Source organism: Ptychodera flava, chromosome 11 (genome assembly GCF_041260155.1).
Source record: "Ptychodera flava strain L36383 chromosome 11, AS_Pfla_20210202, whole genome shotgun sequence".
NCBI lineage: Eukaryota > Metazoa > Hemichordata > Enteropneusta > Ptychoderidae > Ptychodera > Ptychodera flava.
In genome coordinates this window covers 8474306-8493799 of record NC_091938.1, presented here as the reverse complement: position 1 = coordinate 8493799, position 19494 = coordinate 8474306, and the positions used below count along the sequence as shown (strand labels likewise).

General features: G+C 35.0%; 1 protein-coding gene across 5 annotated transcripts in view; it reads left to right on the top strand.

Annotated features, from left to right (window-relative positions):
- The window catches only part of LOC139143442 (nucleolar protein dao-5-like), a 94910-nt gene that overhangs the window by 9673 nt on the left and 65743 nt on the right, over nt 1-19494 (top strand). Inside the window, exon 1 of one of the 5 annotated variants that reach the window (XM_070713772.1) lies at nt 1306-1538. The exons of 2 other annotated variants lie outside the window; for them this stretch is intronic. Coding sequence is in view for 2 of the 3 variants with exons in the window: in XM_070713771.1 (XP_070569872.1) it covers nt 16328-16346 (19 nt within the window). In the remaining variant the exon portion in view is untranslated. Of the gene's footprint in view, nt 1-1305; nt 1539-16228; nt 16347-19494 lie in introns of those variants that run through there. 2 more of the 5 variants (XM_070713771.1, XM_070713767.1) reach the window with 2 other exon arrangements.

Genomic DNA, 19494 nt, shown 5'->3' with positions numbered 1-19494 from the left:
GTGTGCGTCTGTGTGAGTGTGTACAATTCACATCCACTTAAAAATAAAGTCATTATGATCTCTTGCAAGTATTCCAAGCCTTGCCGTGTATTTCCATATATGGTCATTGCATCAGACGGGACCCCCAGCAGAGACAGAGATAACGCCATAAAGCAAGAGTGAGGCATTAACCAGCGAATATTTCAAGATTGCATATTTCACTCCCTTGGGTCATTTACATTGAGTTTTGAGGGGCTTAGGGAAAGGTTGTGAGTGAGGAACTCTATCAATGGCTGTTTGCCAATCATTCTGTCTGTGAACAGCTTTGTTTGGAGATTGTTCATGAAGTTTGGTTGAGGTTTTATGAGAGTTGGATATAACTTTACTTTGGTTTGAAAGTTTTCAGTAGCGATGCCATCAAGAAGGGGTTTCATCTGTGAGACGATCCATTGAATGCCGCAAATCAGGGTGTAGGATGTCACTTTTGCAGAGGAAAAAATCATGACCTGTGTTTTAGTTATGAGACTCCAGATTTCAAAAGTTCTGTCAATTCAACCTGTCCAGGGTGTCCCGAGATATGTTTGGTTTCTACTGATCTTGTCAATTATACTTTGATTGGTTTCAAATTCTGGCCTGTGCCCCCCAGGTCATGAACAACTGGTTGGGTGTGAATTTAAAGAGTTTGAAACTATGAGCTCACTTTTCAGGAGACCTTAGAAGAGCTCACGTTTGAAATTTTGTTTTTCTGTCCATCATTTTCCCCTCACAAGCTGCAGTTTTCAGAGCAACGCGTGTGATGTGGCGGTTATGTCTCAGTTATTGATGTTAGTTTGCAAATATCATGGTAAAAGGATGGAGTTTATCCCAGTCATGAAATCTGCAAAATACAAACAGAAAAGTTACCGCAAGGATGAGTCAAATAATGCAAAAATATAAGTTATTAGTTTATTTTCAAAAAAATATCTAACATGTTGACAAGTTAAAGTTACACTCAGTATTTTTTCTGTGTGCTTAAAGTTCACTTAAAATCATGTTAGTGCCCCCTAGTGAGCAGCGGATTCATATTCAGATGTTTATGATTCTGACGACCAATAATTCCACCTCTCCTTGCACCTCATGGTATTTCCAGCCATTACATCTCTGACAATAATCCAAGCAGTCTCCGATTACGCAGAGACCAGGGCCGGCTCGCACACAACAACCCTGACCAATCAAATACCTCGGGCTCCCCTCTCATCCTGTTTGTTTGTTCACGGCCCGTTAAAGATGCCAACTCCAGAGTGGCAGCGATCGGCTGTTTCCAACGTAAGTCTATCTGTGGCTCATGTTGTTGGTATGCACCTTGGCAGCTAGACAGATGTGCATCGGCCCCCTTTTTTTTTTAATTTCTCACATTATTGAATAGTTTGCACCATCTGTGGCTGTCGGATCCTCATCTTCCCCTGTTAATTGTAGGTGTGAAGGGCTGTGAAGTGCACGGCCAACTTTAGAAGGATCTCTCTTTTATTCTCCGAGTTTTTTTTTTATTTGACATGGAGCCCGGTGTCCGAGTGGCAGTGGTATGTACAATTTTACTAGCATTGATCTCCAAACATGCTTGTCAGCTGGGATGCTCAATCATTCAATGGCGTCATCCTTAATTCCATGCTTTCTGTGGCCGTTTCTGTTTGTTTCTGTGTGAACTCTGCGATTCTTTATGCTGCTATAGATGTAACAGCATAAAAATATTAATTTGTCAGCATTCTTTCTGATTTTCTTTTTCAAGTTCACTTTTTTCCAACAATTGTCATAGCTTACATGTCAAACTGTTTACAAGTTCGTATCCTAAGATCAAGGCCGTGTTCTGTAAGTAGATCTGTGTGTTATGTGTGGGCTTCTGGTACATCCAGACTGTGACCTTAGATTTTAAAATACAAAGATTGTAACTCCTCTTGTGTAACTGACTCACCTCCCCTTTCATAGCGAATTCATTACCATGGTAACCATGATGCTAGCCCATGATACTTAGTGTGTTATGTTTATTTATTTGTGTGTTTATTCATGTGTGTTTATCAACTCATCTCGTGTGTTGGGTTTCTGATGGAATGTACTCCAATATTTTTACAGTCATGCACTTTGTATGTATGTGATGTTTTTGGATGGTGGGGGGATGGGATGGGATTCGGAGGGTGGGGAGGTTTATAGTAGACTGGTACTCCATAGATAAGAGTTATACGGATGTAGAGATAAAGGTTCCTGGTTATGTTCAGCTCTGAAATTTGTACAAAAGACACCAATGTTCCACGTGTGATGTTCTAAAAGCTCTTGTAAAAAGCAATAATTCTTCAAAGATTTAAAATTAATGTGTGTTCTGCAATTGCAACAGTGTTGGATGTCAAACTTTTGATGCAATCCCTATCTTGTGTTCAACTAGATCAACATTTTCCAATTTTTAACACAGGCTAAGAAGCAGACTTCTCAATCACTTGTGATGACTACTTCACTGGTTAAGAAAAGCATTGCAGCTGTGTTGAACATGAACACCTCTCTGAGGTGACTTCCTTATGACCTTTGAACTGGTTGATTTTATTTTCCATGGCATTTGCATATATATATATATATATATATATATATATATATATATATATATATATATATATATATATATATATATATATATATATATATATATATATATATGCAAATTTTGATCTTGAAGTTTTTACTTGTAATTTATATATATATTATATAAATTATATATAGTATATATAACCCGGTAGCATCTAATAGGCATCAAAATTCTCAGGTATACCTCAAAGTTAGCAACACGGAGCACATACAGTAGAAAAATGGAGCTATAGAAAAATGGTGTCAATGACTTCCTTACCATGACATTCAGACTGCCCATTGATGTTTATCAATATTTTGTTAATATCCGGCAGAGAGTTTCTTAACAAGATGAATATGTCAGTGACAAAACATTATCTTTGGCTGTCCTAAAAATCATGGAATAAAAGACTATTATGCTTTAAATACCCATCAACTCAAAGAATTTTTCACCAAATAGCAAGACTTGAGTGAGAAAGTAAAGCGTCAGCTGTCCCTCCACACAGTAAAGTCATTAAATGGTCAAGAGTACATCCATTACAAGAGTATAAAATTTGCATCAATAATTAATTGTGACATGCAGACAATAATTGGGCCAATGTACTTTAGCAGTTCAAATATCTAGATTTCTGTACTGCCACACTGTAGACAGTAATTTATTTTCTAAGAAATTACCCCTGAGGCCATGCGTTAAATAACTCCTGTACCTGGCATTTGTCATTATGACTGAGAAAACAGTTTTTACTTGTAATTACTGAAGAGGGAGTTTATGTATAGTTGTTCACAGAAAAAGAAATTTTATAAATAATTGTCAGATGTGATAGTTAACGCTTGATATGTGTCCAGGATATTGTATGTTCTGATAACACGCTTGCTCAATGTTTGAAAGTCGTTGCATTTTATATCTAGGCCTTTTTTTCTGCCATTTGCTGTCGGAAGTTCTACTTTCAAAATAAATGTGATGGGAGTGTGTCTCTGATGATCACAATGTCCGAGTTCCACCCTAGAAGGAACCTGACCTTGAATTTTATCTGTGCTGTTATCGTCTGCTTGTCACCTTGTAACTGTAACATCTTGGTACTTTGCCAATGAAAGTCTGAACTTTCCACTTTTGAGAAAACTGAACTTGTTTACATTTCGTCTTTGACTTCCACTGTTGGCTGGTGTAGTTTGCAAGCAACTGAAAATACAATAAATTATTATCAATCCATCTCAGCAACATTTAAGGTAGTATGTACCTCGAAAGTGAAGGACTTAAACTTTTGCTCAAATTTTCCTCAAGGAATCTTTCGATCATTCTATTTCAAAATCAAGAGTAAAAATTGGGGGTCATCGTGTAAATTTTGTTACTAGAGAAACAAATTACCCAAAATTTCTGATATTTGAAATTCAAAATGGCCGCCATCCCTGTGTTAACTATATGGAGAAAAATGAAATTTTTGATTTTCGAAAAACTAAAGACAGTAAAAGTTTTTCTTACATCAACAGCTTCAAAATGAGCCCCAACAAGTGGTATATCAGAAAAGAATTGAAAAAGTTTCAGAGTTCTATATCTGTCCCAGAGGCGCATTCTACCTTAAGGTGGTTGGAAAGGCTATTTTTGCACCAATTCTTTTCTCAGAGTTAATGTCAAGTTTCAAGTGTTAGAATCAAGATATTTAGTTCAAATTTTCAGGATAATTCCCTTAATTAATATTTTCTCCAAAGAATATAAAAATTGTATATTTGCAGCCATGATTTTGAAATATGACACCAGTAAATATTAAAATTTAATTTTTCATATTTTTTTTACATATTTGAATTTAATAATAATTGGATAGTATTAATATTACCAAATTAGTTATAAATATGTTGACACTATTTATTGTAAGATTTGTACGGCAGGATTTGTAAATAAAATTTGTTTTATGATTTTACATGGGTTTATATATCAAAAAATTATTAAAAATTCTTTCAAATTTCAAAATGTGATTTTTCAAAAAGTACTTCAAATACAGGAAAATTGTGCCGTAGAAATCTTATCTGTAACCTTGTTAATAGGCTGTAAAAATTCCATGTCCATATCTCATTTCAAAGTTGGATTAAATTGGAATACAATTATGTAGGAAAACTGTTATTCTGTCAAAAATGTTGAAAACAAGCCATATTTGCACCCCTCTTTTGAAGTCATAGAGCAGTTTTTTTGGTTAATCTCACTTTTGACACCTCTTTGACACTCAAAGAATCTAAAAATGCATTTACAATAGCAGTCACTCACTCTGAATGCCAGCACCGCCTTGTCAAACTTTCCTGAAAAACAGCAAATAATGACTTTCCCTTTTCAAACATTTTATTAAAAGCTAGGGGACCTCTACCATAGTTAATACACTAAGAACTCCCCAACTTCTTCTTATTTGGTCAGTTTTTCAGAAGCTTTAACAGGCTATAACTCTGCAATGCCTTTGTGCCCAAATGTCTAGTTTTTTTTATTCCACAGAGAATGTTGACTACTTTTATATTTTGATAGTTTTGTTGAAATTTATAACTGACGCTCTAGCCTTTCCAACCACCTTAAACAAAAGACAATATCAAATATCCTGCAAGTTTATCATATACATGTACCTCTCTGTAAAGACAATATTGATTTTAGTCACATCAAAACAAATGAGCCATGGGACAATGTCACAGAAACCATAGACTGATGATGTCCATAAAAACAACCAGAATATCATAATCAGCAGTACGTATTATCTCTCTGGTTATTATCTCATGATTGTATAAATGATAAAAAATTCCATGGGAAAATTTTGTAAAATTGAGAACGTCCATGTCATTATATTTTCACACATTGAAGCAATACAGGTTGATTAGTTGACATTATTCAAATGTCGTAATTTCAGCAGGCTTGAATGTAATGTACCACTGTCGGTTAACCTGTCCATTTCATCAGAAAGTTTTATGAAAAAATTAGTGTGTGAGAAATTTGTAAGCTTTTTCTGCAAATTTATTTCATTTGGTGCAGTAGTATTTGTGAAAGAGGAATTTAAAAAGCATAATGTAAGAAAATGTCCTTCAAAAAAGTGAAAAAAGCAGTGACTCTCATAGACTTTTTGTGCAAAGAAAATTCAGGTAATTATGGAAAATGGGCTTTGATATGTTCAGAAGATAAACAACATAAGTTATAAACAGCATCTATTCCAATTCAAATACATGTAGTATTATAATTCTTAAATGAACAGTTTTACTTCAAGTATAGTAACAGGTGCATGTGCTACCCCTAAAACATCGTAGGGTCATTGATTGGATGTTAGAAGGTAGCATTGGACAGTGGGTTCAGTACTAGACTCACAATCCGATATCGATTTTAAGACCTGGTTAATTTAGGGTATTGGGCTCACTATCAGAGAATGTTGAGTTTGATACTTGAACAAGTTAAGAGGCTGGTGTGTCCTTAAATGAGCCACGCACTTTTCTCTCCTTTGCTTTATTGGGTAGTTCATGGTGGATACCTAAGGAAAGTCTTTAATTAGGCTGTCAAATGATGAAATAATCAAATAAATAATAAAATAGGGTTTTTGAAAGTTTTTATTAGTGAAATTTATGAATTATTTTAGTCAAAAAATTTAACCCTTCGAGTGGTGTAATTTTTCCCCACTAACATTTTAGTACAACATTTTACCAATTTTTATGAATTTTTCTGTACTATTTGTGATAATTTTGGATCAAGTGGACATCACATTTCATTGGCTAATTTTTTTTTTCAAAATTTTGGCAGAAATCTGAAAAAACTTGGTGAAGGTATAATTTTGAAAGGCAACAAAAATTGACTTTGGTGCTCAAAGGGTTAAGGAGACCAGTGAATTTCACAATAATATCATAAGTATTGGATGGCATACATTTGGTTGTATAAATGTTTTGTTTGTCTGATGTAATTTGATTTGATGCAATTTAGGTCTGTTCAAATGAAATCGGAGACTCTAAAATCATGAAAGGCAATCCAGGCTGTCATTTGATAATGCCACAGTGTACTTTGAGGTCTGAAAAAACAGTAAGACTGTAATCTTTTCCAGTTGTTTACTATTCGTGTTGTAAGGTATATTGAAGTTGGACTGTAGACAGCTGCTGGTGCTGTTTCTCTGTGCCATTGCCTTAAACCAGGGGATGAATACCAGCCCATGCACTATTTGGTACCTGGCTACGAGAAATAAGCCCTACACTGACTGACATTGTTGCCCAGGGCACTTGCTGATCATGCTATCCAGTGTACTAGCACTGTGTAACACACAGTTTTAATGCTAGATTAACTTATCAAACGATCAATACACAAAATAATTTCTTGCCATTAAAATGAGAATAGTATACATAATTCATGTAGACAACAAAATTTTTCAAAATGTTGACGTCGGTGCTTGAAAGTGTGGCATAATTGTATGAATTTGTTCAAAGTGTATCATAAATGACGGGTATTGTTCAGGTATGCAAATCTGATAATATTTCACTATCAATTGAAAATATTTCTCATCTACCTGAGATAGTGCAACCAGTGCACGATATAAAAATATCAATATGTACATGTATGTCTATCACTTGAACAAGATTGTCAGGCCTTAACCCTTTGAGTGCAATGATTTTTCCCACCAAAATTTTAATGCAACATTTTACGAATTTTTATGAATTTTTCAGTAATTTTTTTGATAATTTTGGACCAGATGGACACCACATTTCATTGGCTACAGTTTTATATCAAATTTTTGGCAAAAATCTGGAAAAAATATACCAGAGTATATTTTATAAAGGCAACAAAAGTAGACTTTGGCAATCCATGTGCTATGAGCAGTTGAATGGATTATAAAGAATTTGATCAGACTCTTGTGTGCCATGTCTCTGTCAGAGCAGCTGAAAGTAAGGTTAGAATTTTTTAAATATTCATGTCGCTGGTGAAGTTTTTACTTCGTAGGCAGTCAGATCAGCTTTTCAGAATTTCAGCGTGTTTGAAGACAGTATTTTATAGGGTACATGCACGTCAGAAAGGCTAAGTTGTATAATGTTATTAAGCAGTCCCTCCACAAATCAAAAGCAAACATCTGTGAAAGCAAATCGATCAATTACAAGTAAATCTGTATTAAAATGCTGTAATACACATAAATTTTTTATTTTATAGCATATCTTGTTTCTTCAATATGTAATCTTGCACATTTGTAAATGTTAGACAATTTTGTTCTTCAAAAATGTTTGTTGCACTTAACGGCTTGTTTTCTATTTTTATGAAGATTTCACAGATTTTAGTGTCTTTAAAAATGTTTCACTTCTGCAGAGTGTAAAGCTTGTACAGAGCGCATTTCATTCCAAAAAAGAAACATGACTGCAAAACAAGCATTTATTTTGGTATGGCCAGAGTGTGTATGCCCATATAAGGCAGAGAGTAAACCTGGAATCTTAATTAGATTGAGTTTTTTTCGCATACATGTTCAAATAGAAAAGGCAAACTAGTTTATTGTGATCTAATACAGTTGCTGTGGAATGTCAACTGTGGACCTGTCCACCCCTATTCCTTATGAACAGGTCCAGAATCACCATTTGAAAATGATGTGTTAGGACCAAACCATAGTTGTAAAAAGGTTAACCCTTTGAGTGCCAAAGTCAATTTTTGTTGCATTTGTACTATATAACACCAACAATTTCTTTCAGATCTAGACAATTTTTTTTTCAGATTTTTTCCAAAAATTTTGGTCAAAAATTGCAGTCTATGAAAATTTATGTCCATTTGGTCCAAAGTCATGGGAAAAAATACAGAAAAATTCATAAAAATTGATAAAATGTTGCCCTGATATTTTTTTTGGGGGGGGGAGGGGGGAATTTACAGTGCTCAAAGGGTTAAAGAGGCCTGCCAGTAATCCTGTCTAATATCCTTATACACGCTAAAGGAAATATTATGCAGTCTTGTCCACTTAATGCTGAAATATGTTTTTGCCAAAGGTGAAATGTAAGGAATACATGAATTAATCAATGCAAAAATTTATCACCATCAGACACAGTGATGTGTGTGTTGTTTGTGAGATACAACACATATCACACGCCATGGGTGTGCATTATTTTTTATGTCACGTTAAACAACATGTTTTGATCTTTAACAGCAAAGAGTCTCTTTGATGCCAAATTCTGTGACCTTAGGACAGATAAGAAAGTCTTCAGAGAGGTCAAAGAACCTGATTTGAATCATGGGAAGTTTCTCAAAGAGACAGGATTCAGAAATATAAGAATGATTAGGTAGGGCAGATGGCATTAGTAGAAACCCAGGGAAGATTTGAGGCTGCGAATTCTTTTTAAATTGTGCTTTTAAAATTGTGAAATTGTGTCTTATTTGGAAAGGTTTAAAAAAACAGGAATTTAGTATTACCGGTACTGAATTTAACGATTTTTAGCTCCGATGTCAGAGACGCGGAGCTTATTCGATAGGCTGATTGTCCGTCGTCGTCCGTCCGTCCGTCAACAATGGTCTTCTTCTCTGAAACCGCAAGTCAGATTTCTTTGAAATTTGGTATGGAGGTTCATAGGAGTGACCTCACTCAAGTTTGTTCAAATTGTGGTGAAATTTGCATAATTGTATTTTTGGGGCAATTTTTCCTGTTTTTGGTCAAGAAATCTTCTTCTCTGAAACTTCAAGTCAGATTAATTTGAAACTTGGTATAGAGGTTTCTAGAGGTAACCTCAGTCAAGTTTGTTCAAATTGTGGTGAAATTTGCATAATTGTATTTTTGGGGCAAGTTTTCCTGTTTTTGTTAAAAAAATCATCTTCTCTGAAAGTGCATGTCGGATTGATTTAAAACTTGGTATTGAGGTTCCTAGGGGTGATCTCCATCAGATTTGTTCAAATTATGGTGAAATTTTGGCGGTAATTTGCATATTTGTATTTTGGGGGCATTTTTTGGTGTTTTTGGTAAAAAAATCTTCTCCTCTGAAACCACTTGTCCGATTGCTTTGAAATTTGATATGCAGTTTACTTAGGGTAACTTCAGTCAGATGTGTTCAAATCATGGTGAAATTTGCATATTTGTACTTTTAAGGCAATTTTTGTCATTTTTGGTAAAAAAATCTTTATAAATCTTCTTCTTCAAAACTGCCTTTCAGATAGCTTTGGTATTTGGTATGTATGTCCCTAGGGATGATCTATTTCAGATTTGTTCAAATTGTGCAGAAATAAGCAAATTTACATTTTTAAGGCAATTTTTTTCCATTTTTGGTCAAAAAATGTATTTCTCGAAAAGTACTGGTCTGATAATTTTGAAATTTGGTATACAGGTTTTAATAGATGAACTAAGTAATATATATTTGATTTCTGATGAAATCTGCAATTTTGTATTTTTGGGGCAATTTTTGCCATTTTTGGTCAAAAAATGTGTATTTCCAAAACTACTCATCTGATAGCTTTGAAATTTGATAGACAGGTTTCTATAGATAAACTAAGTAATATATATTTAATTTCTGATGAAATATGTAATTTTGTATTTTTGGGGCAATTTTTGCCATTTTTGGTCAAAAAATGTGAATTTACGAAATTACTCATCTGATAGCTTTGAAATTTGGTATACAGGTTCCAATAGATGATCTCAATGATATTTATTGAAACAATGAGGAAATCTGCAATTTCGTATTTTTGCAATTGGGGCAATTTTTCCATTTTTGGTCAAAAAATGTGTTTCTAGAAAAGTACTGGTCTGATAGCTTGAAATTCGATATGCAGGTTCCTACAGATGAACTAAATTTGATCTTTTGAAATTATGATGAAATCTGCTATTTTATTTTGGGGGGCAATTGTTGCCATTTTTGGTCAGAAAATTTTATTCTCAAAAAACTACTCATCAGATAACTTTGGTTGACATGTTCTTAGGGATGATCCGATGTGATACATTCAAAGTATGATGAAATCTTCAATTGTGTATTTTTGTAGCTATTTTAGCCACTTTTTTTGGGCCAATGCATTGAGCTATCAAAGATTTCCACCTTCTTCATCAACATGTGTCAAAAATAGTTATTCTCTACATAAACACAGCGGAGCTATATCGGCCGCTAGGTCGCTTGTTGTAAATTCACAAATATCATGAGAGGAAATTAGTATGTCAGTTAAAAATTTGTTTTTCTCCCTTTCAACCCTGCAGATCAAATGTTAACTCCAATTGATATCACATCTGAGCCATGTGTCCGTGGATTGTACATCTGGTTTTACATATTGTATTAAAGAGTTACATTCCTTCCTGTTAAAACTACTAATTTTACCGGCCATGAGCCCTTCCCTAGATTACATACAAACATTTTTATCAGAAATCAAACATTAAATTACAGATGTTGCGCATCCTTCCCGTACTTTGATAATAGAAAAAACATTGCTTTCTCCTCTGCCTGTCTGCTTATCTACAAAGAATGTGAGCGCAACCACCAGGTGGCAAAATTATGTCAAATTATTTTACTTCATTCCAGTATCTGGCAGTTTTCCAATGGAACTGTCAATGTTTCCATGACATCTCACAGACAGCCAATAAATCCACACATTTTCAGCTTGATCTGTTCAAAATTCCATTCACACTCGGACAAATTTATGCACTTTTCAGCATTCCAACTGTAGCACAAGGTAATAAAACAAACCCGTCATGAAATTGGATTATTAAGTTCCAGAGCTTTATAAGCATCTACAAATCTTTATCAGGTTTCAAAGCCATCAAAACCTGAATGGCAGAGTGACAGACAAAACCTAGTTCTAGCATAGAATGTAAACAGTCATGAATTGTGTATCCCTGTGCAAAAGTCATGATGTACTACAACTCACTAACTCAGTTCCATTTTTTACCCATGAGACTTTCAAATGACCAATAAGCAGTATTTACACCCACAACATTAGTGAAGAAATAAAATTGTTTTGCATTAAATATTTCATTTTGATCCGTCAGCAAGTGTTCCCTTTGGAATTATATTCTACCTCTGGATATTTATAAGCTCCTTGAATCACTATTTTTGATAATTTATCATCTACATTTTCTTTTTAAAGTCACAAAAGAGTGATGAAAATGCCCAGTATATTGCTGGTCAGTGCAGTACATACAAGTCATGTGTTCAGTGCAATGCTGAATTGAATTCAATTCTGGGCAAAAAAGTCAATATTGCCAATGAACCTACCATTAACACGTATACAGGCTATATTGACAAGCTGAATACTGGGTATTTTTCAGATTGTCTGTAGTATACAAAGAAACCGTGCATAATACGTACATATAGAGCAACAATTTATTTGAAAACTTATTGAGAATTCATGTACCAACAGTAGTTCTCTGACTCTGACTTGTTTACACCCCTATTTTCACATCACATGGATTCACCCTCATCATTGCAAAAATGGAGGTCACTCAATACTCTGATTTTGTAAGGGGATTTAAATTTTTGAAGTTTACTTTGCACTTTATATCTCCCTCCACTGCGATGGGAAATAGTGCAAGCAAAGTAAGAGCAGAGAAAATTGCATGTTAATTTATCGATTTAGACTGGAAAGTATATACGTACAGTGAAGACTGACATTATTTGATAATTTAAGTGCCTTTTACAGCGTGATGAATTTTGCCATGCTTGGTGTTAGATTTCACGCTCAGGAGACCACTCTTAAGTTGAGGTGATATTATTTTCAATTTGAGATTCAGAATACTGGTTTAAAGTTTCTGCTATTTAAGGATGGTTACCGTAGCAACAGCTGATCAAACTGGATAAAGCAGCAGACACATGGCCAAATATAGTGTAACTTTTTACGTATGTCAATCAGTGATTATGGAACACGGCCTTCAGTATTTTTATGCTTGCACCTTGAACTTTTGCAGTGATGGGCTTACAGAATTATGTTTATATCATTTCAAAGCATAATACACAGTACCGTAATCAAAAACTGATGACAGTTGTGACAAAATCAACCAATGGTAGTGCCTTATCAGAAACAGAGATAGAATTCATCAGTCTTCAACATGGACGTTTGAGCCCCATACTTTATTTATATGGTGTGGGACTTTAAAGCCCATACTATACCGGTTTTTATATAGAATGGTACCTTTGAGCCCCATACTCTATTTATTTGGAAAAGGACTTTTTGGCCCAAGACTATATTTATATGGCATGAGATTTTTGAGCCCCATACTATATTTATATGGCATGGGACTTTTGACCTTCATACTATATTTATATGGCAAGGGACTTTTGAGCCCATACCAGTATACTTATTCATGTGGCATAGTTTTTAGCCCCATACAGTATTTATATGGCATGGGACTTTTGAGCCCCATACTTTATTTATATGGCAAAGGACATTAAGCCCCATTCTATATTTATATAGTATGGGACTTTTTGGCCCCATACTATATTCATATGGTATGGGACTTTTGAGCCCCATACTAAATGCATGAGATTTTTGAGCCCCATAGTATATTTATATGGCATAGGACTTTTGAGCCCCATACTTATTCATATGGCATGGAAGTTTTTAGCCCCATACTCTATTTATATGGCATGAGACAATTGTGTTGCATTTGGATAGGTTGTACATGATGTATCTTGTGGATACTGTATTTACCACGGTATAAAATTGTACTTTTTTCACTAGATGATAGACAAATTGTCAAAATTTTAATCAAAATTACAAAAACATAATGTATCAGTCTTTATCTAGTTGGAACCTTCGTCAGTGAGTTTTATTATAAACAATGTACAAATTACATCACAGAGTTAATTTGATAAACAAAGAATATCATCGCTTCATTTATGATGATTAGTGATTGTATAAATCAGACATGGTGCAGTACTTGGTTTTACGAGATTTTGCCTTCCGGCACTCCCAGAAATCTGATAAAACATTTCTGTCATAATTTATAATGCTATTCTGAATTTGATGCAGTGTTTTATGTCAAGATACATGCTAATGAGAATAGATATCACCTGAAGCATGTCAGATGATTGTCCCTGTTTTATGAACATTATACAATTTTATCTTTTGAAAGCTGCAGTTTGCCATGAAGAATGATGCAAGGGTAAAGAGTTATATGGTCTATAATGTGCCATCAGATTAATAAATGCAATAGCGGAAAATTATTGTTTGTTTTTGCAGAAGGCAGGGTTAGCAAAGAGCCCGGTGCAATAAATCACCGGTTCTTCCTGCAGAATTTACTTCGTAAAATATTGTGTGTCCATTATTCATGCATTATTCAGACTTGTCTGATCGTTAACAGTCGGGGAAAAAAGCTTGGCAATATAGCACATTCTGATTGACTACAAGTGATTTAGAAATTTGCAATTTGACGCATTCAGGGTTGTGTCAAAATTTGCGTTCATGGTTTTCAAATAGGCTTTAGGTTATAGTGGAAATACTTGCAGTAGGTTTAAAAATGATTTTAGTTCTGAATGGTCTTGAAATTATTTTTATTGGGATGATTCTGGTTTGTTTTGTGTAACGGTTCATATGTGACAAGTTTTAATTTGGATGCAGGCAATTCATTTTTTTTTTAAATTATTTTCTATTTTCTCTCATTGAAGTGTGAATCTGATATTGAGCTTTTTGTCAAATCTCATCAGCTTTCAAGTGACATAAAACGGAAATGGATGTTTGAAAAATGGTGAAAAGTTGATTGCGTTTGAAGCTTTCTGGCCGCATGACGTAATTCGCGTCGAATGGAAGTAAGAACTACAATGGACAATAAATCAATAAGTGTTCAATCATTTAATGTTTCACTCAGCCTGCCTCAGGTTTTTTTTACTTCCAGAAATCAAAAATATTGCTTTTGACTATCAATGTGGGTGTCTCACAAAATCTGATGAAGATCAAATTTTAATTTTTTTTAACACTGTTGATGTGTGATAAATTGAAATCAGCTGTTGATGTTCTGTAAGTCTGTTCATTTTAGGTTGAGGTGTACCGATGAAATGATGTTGCCAGGTCACCTACCTGGTCACAGCGGATTATTCCACATAGGCATCGTTGCAACAAAACTAAGGGTTGGGAAGGACGGGGAAAGAGGGGACCACCGTAGGGCACTTGTCTAACAGAGCACAACAGCTGTGAAAAAGTAACGATACTACGTTTAATTTAATTTGTGCGTGTACATGTATAATGCTCCATTCAGTACAGTTTGTATAGATAATGAGTCATCGCTATGAATGAAAAATTACAGACCTCGTCATCACTTAACCTTGCCTGTAATTGGTTTGCATGTAAAATGTCAATGAACAGTATCAGAGCCTCAAGGATATTGACCGCTATTCTCATGGGGGAATTCACAATTGGTCTTCATACCAGACAATTGGACTGGTCTTGACAATCCAAGTGGTTGCCCCTTCAGCACAGAGAACTGGTAAGATGACATACTAGTAACAAAAGCAGATATTAATAAATGAGTTTAATATTTTATGCAACAATTAACATTTCAATAATCTTGAAGTCCATGTAGATCTGGAACTTTGCAAATGATACAGAAAAGTTGTGATGCAAATTTGCAGTACATACGATCATGATAAGCTATGAAAATATATTTTAATCAGAGTGAGAATGAAATCATAATTATTTGTTTCTGTGAATCATGTATCCTGGCTGTGTGAATAATTCAACAAATTTAAGGTAAAATTTTTGTTTTGTGGACAAAATTATTCTTTATATGCAGACAATACATTGAACACCATGGACATGCCCAGCTGAATGTCCAAACTCCCATTCATCCACAGTGCAGTTAGGTGTCAACAGTACTGTTTTATTCTCTGACAGTCTTTTATAGTCTGACAGAAGTTGTGAATTGGTAATGTTCAAGGCCATGTTTGGATAAATTCCGGTCATTGCATAGATATCAACCCGTGCAGAACGGGTCCTTCTTTGTGGTCGTTCAACTTATACGGCCCTGCTGACAAATTTCTTCTTTGAAAAAGTTCCGTTTTAATGATCAAATATTTACCCAACATGACGAATCCCATGAACTCATATTTTCTCTTTCTCTCAATTTTCCTGCAGTTTTCTAAGTATGTGTGCACGCCGCGTGCTCTCTCTTCCGTTCAATTTCCTCCTGCAGCGATTAAAACCACCTTTTCGTACATTCTCAGGTGTAGTGCAAAGACTCTTCAATGCCAGACAGTAGCCCATTATATTGAGCACTTTTTTACCTCCAGGTCTTGCGTATAACAATAGGCGATGATTGAATTACACCTCTTGGGAAAAAACCATTCTTCTTCAGGGGTGGACAGGGTTGATACCTGCTGCCTTGCCTGAGTCCTTTAATATTTCAGAAGTTTTCGATATTTCCACACATATTATTAAAGCAGCCATAGAATAAATAAAAAAATTCCATTTTCCAGAAAGTTTCATCCGAGGCAGATGATGTATCAGTGCAGCTACAAATGCAGTATTCTTCAAGACTGAAATATAGCAAAATTTGTGATCGATGACATAAACATTAGCTTCATATTTGCAGTCCGTCACTGTTACCATGACAATTACACACATGAACGAAATGCCAGAATTTTTTTCTCTTTTTCCGTTTTTCTTGTTTGCAAAAGGAGATATATCGCGGTGTCTTTTTACCGTGTATTATAAGTTGATACAGTAACTTTGGAGGTCACACTGCCTCAACCTTCCACCCCTGTGCAAATAATAGTCTTGTCCAGATGAGAGAAGCCTACTACGCATTTCCACTACGAGTTATTCATAGGTCGGTCATGCTCTCTGGTAGCAAGCACCTTTCGTACTTGGATATCGAGTAGTTAATGTCGTAGTTGCGAGATGGAAAGTGACGAAGAGGGTGAGTGTAATGTTTGGCTTTTTTTTCTCCCATGCACAGCTGGATTTTTTGTATCTTTTTTGTTAAAAAATGCGGCCTGATTGTGTTTGGATGCATTTTAAGTGTGTTTGTCTGTGAGCACCTGTTTACTGCTCTATTGAGGGCAGTCGATGGCATTGTAGCATCTGCTGTATAGAAAGCAAGAGAAAAAAGAGATCTGTTTTTCCACTTTGTAAAAAAAGGCATGTGGATTGTAGGATGAAAACATTGACCCATTGTGTCACGTGGCCTTGCCGACATTCTCAACGGCTCATTCACCACTTAACTATGTATCGGGCAACGAGCACTTCGCATAACCATGGCAACCTGTTTAAGCTGATCACGTTAATATGCATGTATGTATTACACTGTGACATTTGATACCTACCATTCATTCAACGAACAATGCCATTACGCAAACAATATTGAATCGATTTCCGCAGAAATATCTTTTCCTCCATTCAAACATTCTCATCAGTGATTAGTGCAAATTGACATAATTACAGTGCAATATTTTTTTTGTATAAGTGACATGTAATTAATAATTGAACACTGATTTTCCCAATGCAGGGTGTGGTCTTGACATATTGCTTATTCAATCTTTTGCAGTTCAGTAGTTTTTATTTTTCATTCGATGAAAATTTGATGATCATGATGAAGACTTTTATTATATGCCTTTAAAATGGAAAATTAAATATTCATTGCAATCGATACAGATTATATTTTGGTGAATTTTTAAAGTACCCGACATTGTAAATTATTCTTGATATTTTATTGCACGTTTCCACGTAATTGATAGCAATCTCATTAAAATTGCTAGTATTTTCACCATACTAAAAGCTTTGTGATGTATAATGTAGTATTTATACACTTGTATTTCCCTCCCTCCTCCACCTTCTCCTTGCCCCTCCCAGAGGAGAAAAAAAATCAAAATCATCTAAGACAGAGGAACTTTTTTCATTTTTCACTGGGAAGCACTTGGTGTACCCACATTATGGAGTCGCAGATCAGTTTGACTCAAATTTCTTTATAGTCATAAAAATATTTTGATTAATGTCTAGTCTGTGCATAACAGTGATAAATTCAGGTTTTATGTACATAAACTGCCGTGGGGGAAAGCCACAGTTTATGTCATAGACTTGAGAAATTATGAGGGAAGTCACGTTTTATCCCTCAATTTGTAACCCCTCTCTGTGACTCACATTGGTTTATTCTATGTTGTCGGCAATGATAATAATGGACTTAAATACATTGGAAGGGGGGGGGGGGTGTTGAGCTGGTCAAGACTAGACAGCAGTATGTTCGTCCAAGTAGAAGTTGCCACTTCAAAATTTTGAGGAATGTGCTTGGTGATAGCGACTGATAGGAGTTAAAAATCCTCTCTAAAAGGATTTGCATTTACTCGGTGAAGCCTATGCAAGGTCAAAATCACAAAGATTACGGTGTTTGAATGTTGAATACTGATAACATTTTAAAAGGCATATGTATACTAAATCCACTTAACTTGACTTTGAAATCTGACGTCTTTTTGTCTCCAAAGTTTGCAACAGCTTTCCAAAACAATAGAAATGGAGCACTTCACGGTCATTATGGAATTGATCAAGAAACAATGTACGCTGCAGTCTGAGTCAAAATCAAAAGCAGGGAGCCAAAATTCTCTCACACACCAGGAAAGCCAGGAAGAGAACTTCAACCAGTCTTCCTGAGATAGTGTGTGTTTTTCCCGGAATTCCTGGACGGTATATAATTGTACCTCATATAATCATTGCACCTTGTATTTCCTATCAAAGCGACATCCTTACTTTATTTCTAAAAAAAGGATGGCATTGTGTTTAGAATGTCATTTTCAAAGTCAGGCTTATTTGCTTTAAAACACTGAGCAACACAGTGAAATCCTGATTCATCTGTTGGTAGCTCAGGTGTAAAATTTATTATCATGGCTTTTCTCATAAAACTATTGAAACATTTTATTGGTAGTTCAGATGTAAAATTAGATCATTATAGCTTTTTCATAAAAACTTGAAACATTTTATTATTTTTGCATACAATACTATTCCCATAGTGCTCTCATTATTACTATATAGTGATAATTTTATTTTAACCTGCACAATTTTAATCTTATTTTATATAACCGTTCAAACATCAGATTGCAGACAGATGTCCTTTTCTGCCTCTGGGCTCTGTACAATTCACGAGGTGTGGCGATACACAAAGTGTATCACAGATATTTAGAATTTTCAAGAAAAATGTGATTTATTTTTATGTGCAGCTTCATTTGCTGTAGAACACCAGGTTTTGCAGCGGGTTGGTTTCACTCGCAAAAAAAAGATGTTTTCATGTTCTACTCTCAAGATCATGTTGAAATACCCAGTGTTCAGCTAGCCAACACTGCCTCTCCATGTGTGCCATGTCCAAAGTCATTGTTGACATCTGAATTTTAGTGCAGACTAAAATTCACTCATCAACAGTGATATTGCATATTGCACATGGTGCGTCGCATTGGTCAGGCCAATACATTGTATTTTGACACACCTCACAGAGAGGAACTAGAAAGAGTACTTGAGTTATTGAAACAATAAAATTAAAAAGTCACAGATGTTGATCCTTTAAGCTCTTTTTAGCTACTATACACTTTTTTCAAAACAAATAGTTCAGATACATTCTGTATCCATCAGTGTGCTTCTGAATTCATTCGGTGTTAGTAATAAACTGCCTAGTTAAATGTAGTCATAAGCCGTAAGCATTGTGGCTCGACAAATCTGATTATTCTGCCTCATAAGCTACTTTTTTTGCGTCACTCTTTTGTGAGCGAAGATTTCAGACGAAGTCAATGTGCGGTTCCATTCTGATAAAGTGTCAGCCCAATGACGTTAGTCATTGCTGTTATAAAGCAATTCAACCGGCAATAAAGTAGTGGAGTGTGTCAGGCAGTAATCGGTTTTGCCAGCTGTGATCGTCTCCTGCATCAATATCACGTCGCAATTTGTCCAGTTTCATTGTAATATGGAGGTATGAGCACCCAGTGTTGTACAGTCAAGTCAATACATGCTGATTCTCTTAGGAAAGGAGATATTTTTTTCCCTACAATATTTATGATATTTCATCGTGCATGAATACAGATGATTAATAT